The 9,129-nt window shown below is 36.6% G+C and overlaps 2 protein-coding genes across 2 annotated transcripts; both read left to right on the forward strand.

Annotated features, from left to right (window-relative positions):
* Window positions 1–1,780: 1,780 nt before the first annotated feature.
* Window positions 1,781–4,338, forward strand: LOC120170318 (protein NOI4-like). The gene is made up of 3 exons (XM_039178282.1): window positions 1,781–1,865; window positions 3,749–3,934; window positions 4,069–4,338. Exons 1-3 carry the CDS (start codon window positions 1,860–1,862, stop codon window positions 4,111–4,113), a joined length of 237 nt encoding a protein of 78 aa, XP_039034213.1. The 5' UTR covers window positions 1,781–1,859; the 3' UTR covers window positions 4,114–4,338.
* Window positions 4,339–5,826: 1,488 nt separating this feature from the next.
* Window positions 5,827–8,628, forward strand: LOC120170434 (ABC transporter G family member 26-like). Its single transcript, XM_039178361.1, is given in 10 exon segments — window positions 5,827–6,067; window positions 6,153–6,442; window positions 6,520–6,675; window positions 6,739–6,922; window positions 7,005–7,283; window positions 7,379–7,663; window positions 7,738–8,022; window positions 8,128–8,235; window positions 8,319–8,427; window positions 8,430–8,628. Coding segments are annotated over 10 exon segments (2,067 nt in total). The 5' UTR covers window positions 5,827–5,854; the 3' UTR covers window positions 8,588–8,628.
* The last annotated feature ends 501 nt before the right edge of the window (window positions 8,629–9,129 follow it).

A 9,129-nucleotide genomic window follows, 5' to 3' on the forward strand; every position in this document is an offset into this window, starting at 1 on the left:
TTAAATTATGTAAAACGTTTAATTTAGTTTTTATGTTGGCGTGTCATTTTTCAATGAATGATGAGGTGACATTACGTCAACACCAAACCTTAAACTAAAGGTTATGTATAGTTTTGAGAAAAAAAAATAAAGTTTAAGTATCCACAATCATTTAAAAAAAATAAAGATAAATATGAAAAGATTTGACTATAATGACAAATGAACTACCTATGTGATCGAATTATTGAAAGACTATCGATAATCATAAAAAAGAGTTGTGGTGTAGGGTTTAAAAAACTATATTCGAATGCAACTCGTGTATTTAAATCCAACCAAATGGTCTAAAACAGAGAATATCAATATTATAACAAATAAATGTCATCTTGATCAGTCAAAACGATGACAAATCTAACCCTAAAAAATTAAACAAAAAGTGATTAAACGATTAATAAATAAGCTCAAAAACAATAAAAATCAACAATTAACTACCACATTAAAATTAATATCATCACATAACAATAGCAACAACGAGAGAAAACTTTTTAAATAGGGTTTAAAGATTTCACTACGTTTTTATTTATTTAGATTATTAGTTTATGCACTTGAATGGTTTTTTTTTCATATAATTATTTTTTTCTTTTTATAAATATTATTTTATATAGTTTAGATACTTTTTCTTTATTTAATAAAATATTAATGCTTTTTTATTATATTTAAAAAAGTAAACTAATCCTCGCAACTTACAACTCCTAATTTCAAAACAGTGCCAGCAAATCACTTGTCCACTTTACCTCGACGCCGTTTGCCAGATCATTTTGCCCGTCCATTGGTCCATTTAAAAATAATTTTAATTAATAGGATAAACTACAACGTTAAGCACTAAACTTTAACTTTTGCATCAAAATTCTCCCTAAACTTTAAAAAGCTTCATGTTACCACTTAATTTTGACAATATTTATTTTGATGTCATAACACTTGTAGGTTGATGTGCAAGTAAAAATAATAATTTTTTATTTAATTCTATTATCTTATTCATCAAATTTAGATTTTTTTCACATTTTTTAATTATCAATATAACAATATTTTTAATGTCTTTTGCGATTAGTCTGAACACAAATAAAGTTCTGTCATCATATTTTATTAATTTATGAGTTTATATTTTCTTAATATATTTTTAAAATTCATAAAATTAAACTAAAAAATATTATTTTAGGGGATTTAGAGATTTTTAATATTTGAGGGATTTAGGATGTTTGATAGAAAAAAAATGAGATTTTTCAAAGAAAATAAACAACATATCTCGAAATTAGTCTTATTGAATAATTATTGGAGGAGTCATAACATTAAAATGTCTTTAGATGATTTTTCGTAAAATCTAGTGAATTTTGTAGAAAAATAATCTTAGACGAAGAAAGATTAGTGGAATGAAAATATTTTGGTATCTATCTCAACGTAGATAACGACCAGTGTCGTGCAAATCGCTACAACCGTGAGAGGAGTTAATGATTTCTTATAGAAAAATAAAAAAAAATGATCATTTTATCACACCGTCGATGATTTAATGGTTTAATTTTTTTAACGACGTCAAAAGTTTAATGATAAAATTAAAATTGTTTCAAAGTTAGATGATGAAATCAATACAAAAATTAAAGTTTGATGACTAATGCTATTGTTTAACCTAATTAATGTTGCGAAATTCATACGCTAACCGCTGTTTTTTCAAACCCACTATTTCCTTTCAAACATCAAAGGCTCAAAGCTCCATATTTTCTTCTCTTTCAGTTCACATTTCTTCATCTCACTTCTTCCAATTTTTTTCTCTAAGAAAAACACTCCATTTATCTCTTTTATCTCTTTTAAAGCTCTTCTCTCTATAATTCATGTCGGTATGTAATCTTTACTGATTCCTTTGATTTTCTGTTTAAATTTGTTAAAAATGAAGGTTTAACTTCGTTATTTGATATGATTTCTTTCTTCTTTTTTGTGGATTTAAGCTTTTGTGTGTTTTCGTTCATATCTTTCTGGGTTTTTTATTCTGGTTTCCTACTCTTTTACAATTCTTCTGATTTTTTTTGCTGATCAAAGTTTCTTCTTTGGGGCAAGTATCATCTTCATGGTTGGGATTTTTAACCTTTTCATTTTGTTATTTTTTTTCTTTGATGAGTTTACTTGAAGCTGGCTTTGAGATTTTTTTTATTTAACTGATTAACTACCATCTGAGCAATTTATTGTATAATAAGTTCATAACATGATTTATGGTTAAGTTTTTTCTAGAGGGATAGTTGGTATTGATTCTAATGGGATTCATTAGCAAATGGGTGATTGTTTTGGCATTGTTTTAGAATCTTGGTCCTAATTGGAATTAAGAAGGTTTAATTGATGTACCATTAATTGTGTGGAAATGTAGTTCCTGGTCATTGAAAAGTTAGGATTGTGATTGTTGTACTGGCCCATTAGTACACCCTCGGCAGGCTCAAACGTTCGGCGGAAACCCGCATCGGAACACCGCCCAGCACAAGACACACAAGATAGCTTAGTCTACCTAGCCACCCTCCCTGGCCAAGTAGGATGTATGACAGAGAACTAACACAACAGACTCTAAGCCGGCCTAACCCCACTCTTGACCATACGCCAATCCACTGGCGCCTTGCAGCATTAGGGATGTAGAGTATAAAGAAGAGTACCTCTCTGCCTTTGAGAGAAGGGAGCCAAGTTCGAATCTTTACTTCAAACACCACCAAACCTACCTTCCCCTAGTTTTACATCAACAATGATAAGCTTCTTTTCAGAACATACCAAGAGTCAATATAGTTTGATATATGAAGAAAATTAGATTTTTCTTAGGAGTGTGTAGAGGGCGTTGTTACTTGTGTAGTATTTGATATTTTAATTTGTAAATGGCTCTTGTTTATATTCTGAAGCAAATGAATATTTTGTATCGATCTGTTCATATTCGATTGATTGGCACCGAGTAATCGGAGTTGTTTCTGTTGGAGTGTTGTTTAATTCTATCCAAAAAGTAGATCAACTGCTACAAAGTTTTACAAAAATACATACCTAAACTATCAAGCAAACATAATGGGGCGAGATTAACACTATTAGCCTTAACTTTGCCAAGGTTGAATGCTCTCAATGGCTCATTGCTATTGTCTAACTAATCTGTCGAAGAACTCAACTGATTTGAGTAGCTGAATTTTGGGAGACCCTATTGTTCCTTCCCTTCCACAGAAAAGAGATGAAAGCGCTCCAAGAAATGTGCAAGATACTGGTGATCAAAGCATTGCTGCATATGTGGTTGATTGCCCATGATAATTCTTCAGCCCGATTGCGCACTCTTCGTTTTATCTGGAAAAGTTTTAACACCTCACACCATTAGAATACCTTCAAGTAAGAAGACACAGTCCCTTTGATTCTTGTTCTAGATTGCAGAAGGGGCATACCTCTTCAATGATTAATCCTCATCGAAGAAGGCGGTCTTTGGTCGGATGTTTACCAAGGATTGCCATCCACGCAATGGTGGGGCTACGAGGAATGTAAAATTTGTGCCATGTCATTGTCTTCGCTTGGTCTTAATAGCATTCCAAACTGTAGCTACTAGAGTTCTTTATGGGGTCTATCACAATGTTTATTTTGACGGATGCGATGAATGCTTAAATTTCCATGATTGGATATTGTTTTGATTGCTAGTTTACATCAATTCAAGTTTGACTTTTAGGAAGATTCATTTTTTTATCTTGTTTCAAGATAAGCTTTTCCATTTGCCCAACAGGAGGAGAAGGGCCGCCCATTGCCAAAATTTGGTGAATGGGACGTCAATGATCCTGCATCAGCTGAGGGATTCACTGTGATCTTTAACAAGGCAAGGGACGAGAAGAAAACTGGTGGCAAACCCGAGTCACCAGAAAAGGCTGATCCTGCTGTTAAGTCCAGAGTGGATTCCAGCAAACCTCGACCTGTAAGTAATCTTTAACAACTTATGTTGCTCTCGCCATCTGAATGCAAGCATTAGATGGTGTTGATAACCAATTCTTTGGATGTTGCTTCGATGGATGCATTAGATCTCTCCTGATGTGCTGTTTTTTCTTTCAGAAAAAATGGTTTTGCTGCATTCGAACCCCGGCTGCAGAACCGTAATGGAATCCTGTCTGTATTAGAGCTTCCACAAGCATGTTTATTGTACTCCACCATATATTCTTAAACAGATAGGATCTACTGTATCTATATGTACTGATTTGGTGGGTCATTATTAGAAGCAGAGTTATTTCTTCTTGTTGTTTACCTTCCCTTTGTTATAAGCTGTAACGCTTTTTGTATGACATTTTCTTTCTTTAATAGAGTGATCGGCTATGTTGCTCGGTATCTTCATTTTTATTGAAGTATTCGTGTTCGGACACTTGTGTCTGGCTTTTGGATATTGCAATATGATCTTCTAGGATTGCTTCAATTACATGAAAAACTTTGTAAAATAATTGCATCTGACATTCGCATTCAAATTCGAGTAATTCAAGAGAAAAATGCTGAAAACATGAATGAGAACTCGAACTTTTTTGATGGATCTCATTGCCACTAGTCAAATTATTCAAGAGCAAAATGAAAAAAAAACATAAATATGAATTGATCACCTGTCAGCAGATAGGATCAGGCCTAAGCAGCATTGGCATCGGCTCTTTCATACGCAGCATGTTATTCTGCTGGATGTTGTTTTTCTATGTTCGCCGGGGTCAGATTTACAGCATCACCAGAATCCTGAATCCAAAAGCATTTGCCTGCTCTCACTGCTAGCATTTCTCATGCCGGCCTATGCAACGGGAAGCGTCTCTAAACATGGAAAAGTTTTCTCGGTTCTCCTCGTCTTTCATCATAAAATTAATTCTTTGTTTGATATAAATAGAACAATATGGAGAATGTGGAGAAAGACAAAATGTGCAGTGCAAGATAGTTTTACAGGTGCATACAAGGTTGGTGATGACATGAACTATGAAACAGTCCCTCAATGGTGTTTCATGTCATCTGAATTTCGATGGTGGCCATTTCCATCTTCACTTGTGAAGTTTCGGCTTCCATGGTGGGGAGTTCTCCTCGCCTGGGCGAGAACACTATTTTCACCTTACCTGTCGGGATTATTCAAGCCACAACGAACATGGTAAGATCATTCTCGAAGAAATAGCATTACAGATTCAAAGTCTCTAAGCATGATTGTTTATGTGCAGCAACTGGTTGGTTACTACCGATCATCGAGCACAGACATGAACCTGCTTTATTGCCCAAGGGGAGTCCTAGATATGCCCTGGTGATGATGTATTTTTACAGTGCTTCGATCATTTGAGGTGTTGTAGGTCCACTGAGAATGTTCACAAACTACAGCAACTACCTGCAGATGAACTGGTTATTTCTGACTGATTTGCTCGCCCCGGTTCTGGTCTGGTGGCTGTTGCCCAAATTCCCGGAGAGAAATGAATCAGGATAATACATATATGCCATCAGCTAAGGCATAGAAACACAAACAAAGCAATAGGTCTAGGCTTTTCTTCCCCATATCTTCCATGTCCGTTTTATGATCTATGTTCGGCCGTGAATATAATCTAGATTGAATAAATTAAAAAAATAAAGATAAATAAAACCCCAAAGCAATTCATATTCTTGGCATGTTCATGCTGTTATATAGTTAATATATTTATTAAAAAAAGTACTTCATTAAAACGAGGGCAGGCATGCATAGAATGGAAAGCATGTGGTCTACCAGCCAAGACCCTTCCCCTCAATATATAGGCAAGCCTTTGGTTCATCACAGTTGATTCACTTCATTTTCTCTACCTATTTACATAGAACAACTACTCTAGTTAAGGTTCTCTTGGGATTTTTTTGTCTTTCGATTATGGAAACTCGAAAAGAGGGTGAGATCGAGGACATACCGATTCCGTTGTCGCCTCCAAGGATGGGGTCTATGCAGATTGCAGGTAGCAATGGTTTCGGTCATAACATCGAGTTCATGTCACAGGCTTACCTTAGAAACCGGTATTCTGAGATCAATATCGAGGACTACACCGTGTACGCTGATAAAGATCAGCCTCTCCCCATATTTCTTAAGGTAGTTTAATTTCCCGGGTTTTCTTCGATTTGTTTGATGTTTATCTGTATTAACTTTTGATCTGATCCCGGTTTCGTAAACGAAGTTTGAAGATGTTGAATACAAGGTTCGAAGTCATCAACCTGCCTCGATCAACCCGGTGAGAGCGGTGATGTCGAAGTTAGCCTCGCAACTGAACTTGGAACATGATAAATACAAGGAGATCCTTAAAGGCGTAACGGGCAGCACTGGCCCCGGTGAAATCCTTGCTTTGATGGGTCCTTCTGGTAGTGGCAAAACAACCTTGTTAAAGATAATAGGTGGCAGATTGACAGATAATGTTAAAGGAAACATAACGTACAACGACATTCCTTACAGTCCGGCTCTTAAACGAAGGTTAGGCCAGTTTTTATCGAAGCTTTTTTCTTTTCTCCGCCGTTCAAACGATTTCGAATGTTCTGTTTCTCTTGCAGGATTGGATTCGTGACACAGGACGATATACTGCTCCCTCAACTAACGGTCGAAGAAACCTTAGTTTTTTCGGCATTTCTGAGACTTCCTAGTGACATGAGCCTGCAACAAAAGTATGCAAAAGTGGAGATGATTATGAAGGAGTTAGGCCTTGAAAGGTATGAACAAATATGAACCACATAGGGATTTACCTTTTACTCTAACTGTTGTGATAACCGCAGATGTCGTCACACGAGAATAGGGGGAGGATTGGTCAAAGGGATATCCGGAGGAGAAAGGAAAAGAACTAGCATCGGTTATGAAATTCTCGTTGATCCGTCATTGTTGTTGCTTGACGAACCAACTTCCGGTCTCGATTCCACCTCAGCCAATAAACTTATTCATATTCTTCAAGGAGTTGCAAAGGTATCCTAATTGACCAAAACATGTACAAACTGCACAATTCCTACATAGAAAATGAGTAAGAATTGTGGTTGATGATATACAGGCAGGGAGAACTGTAATCACAACGATTCACCAGCCGTCGAGCCGAATGTTTCATATGTTTGATAAACTTCTGCTGATATCAGAAGGCTACCCTATTTACTCTGGGAAGGCAAGAGACTGCATGGAGTATTTTTCGTCGCTGCGATTCATCCCGGAAATAGCAATGAATCCGGCCGAGTTCTTGCTCGATTTAGCGACCGGCCAAGTTCATGACATAACTCTGCCTCAAGATCTAGTGGCATCTCAAGGAACGGCCGAGTCCGACAAGGCTGTAATCAAAGTATAAACTCTTTTTGACAATGGAGTGGATATTTAATCCCTTTCTTCTTATGATCATCTCCCTCTCAAAACATATTTTTCTTCACATTATATCAGTATCTTCAACTCAAGTATAAAACTCATTTGGAGCCAAAGGAAAAGGAAGAGAATCACCGAAGTACCAAGGCGCCGCAACATCTTCGAATGGCTATTCAAGTAAAGAAGGACTGGACAATAACTTGGTGGGAGCAGTTCATGATAATAATGAAGAGGACCTTTCGAGAGAGACGACGGGATTACTTCGATAAGCTGAGATTACTACAATCACTAGGAGTTGCAGTCTTGCTGGGTCTTCTATGGTGGAAATCCAGTGCTGCAACCGAGGCTCAATTGAGGGATCAAGTAAAGTTTTCCAAACTTATTTTACAAATCCTCGACTCCCGATTACATCAAATGGATGACTCTTCTATTTTCAGATTGGTCTGCTATTCTACATCTGCATTTTTTGGACGTCTTCGTCGATTTTCGGAGCGGTATACGTTTTCCCTTTCGAAAAAGTCTATTTGGTGAAAGAACGGAAAGCCGACATGTACAGGTTAAGTGTATACTATGTTTGCAGCACTCTGTGTGACATGGTGGCACATGTTCTGTATCCTACATCATTCATGTTGATCGTCTACTTCATGGCTGGTTTCAAGAGAACAGTCGTTTGCTTCTTCCTCACATTGTTTACCATCTTACTGATAGCTATTATAAGCCAAGTAAGTCGAGCAATTTCGGATCTACGACGTTCTTTGCTTTTAAGACTAGAATGCTCTTCTTCGACTAATGCGATCTTCCAACTTCACAAATGAACAAAAAACTAGGGAGCAGGAGAGCTATTCGGAGCTGCGGTTTTGAGCATTAAAAGGGCCGGGATGATGGCGTCTCTGGTGTTGATGTTGTTTCTTCTAACAGGAGGTTACTACGTCCAGGTACTTGAAACTACAATGGAAATTGCTTTCAATTCTTCATCGGATCGGATGAGTTAACTAAAGAAAGTTGTTCTGTTTTGCAGCATATACCGAAATTCATGCGCTGGATGAAGTACTTATCGTTTATGTACTATGGCTTCAGGCTTCTGGTGAAAGTGCAATACTCTGGAGACCAATTGTATGAATGTCAAAGCCCAGCGGCTGTCAGAATCTGCAAGATTCGCCTTCGTTCGACACGGTTAACCTCGACGGAGGCCTGCAAGAAGTATGGATTTTACTCGCCATGGCGCTTGGCTACCGGTTGTGTGCTTACGTTTGCCTGCGCAAGAGAATTAGTTCATGTAATATTTGAGCAGAATCAACATTGCTGAGAAATATATGTAACAAAAGACAGAAAAAAAAAGTTCCGATGGGCTTTGATCACTCCGTTCCTGTTACCTTACGAATTCCATGCCTGTGCAAAGCTTTTTAATATAATGTTGTCATTATAGCTGGGTATACATAGCCCGCGGGTTTTGAAGGGCAGGTTTAAACGGAACGGTTTAAAATGTAATCATAAATGGTCTTGAATTCTAAGGCCCGTAGTCTGTCATTTAACTAGCGGACTAAACGGGCTTACCCGTTTGCTGTTTAAGTGGAAAAAAAAGAGAAGTTGGGGAGATAGAGAGTAACAGTGGAGTAGGGAAATAAAAAAAATGAGACTGATTCTTAAAATTTTATAATGACGTATATATAATATAAGTCACATAAAATAATGTATTTTAGGGATTTAGAGCAATCATGACAAATTTTAATGTGTTAATCGTGTAAGTGCTCTACCCACTTTTAAATTAATGCAATACAATCCTCAAATATAATTTATTATTTTAATTTTACACTCCAATTTTATGTATG

Source organism: Hibiscus syriacus, unplaced genomic scaffold (assembly GCF_006381635.1).
Source record: "Hibiscus syriacus cultivar Baekdansim isolate YM2019G1 unplaced genomic scaffold, ASM638163v2 tig00111779_pilon, whole genome shotgun sequence".
Classification (NCBI taxonomy): Eukaryota; Viridiplantae; Streptophyta; class Magnoliopsida; order Malvales; family Malvaceae; genus Hibiscus; species Hibiscus syriacus.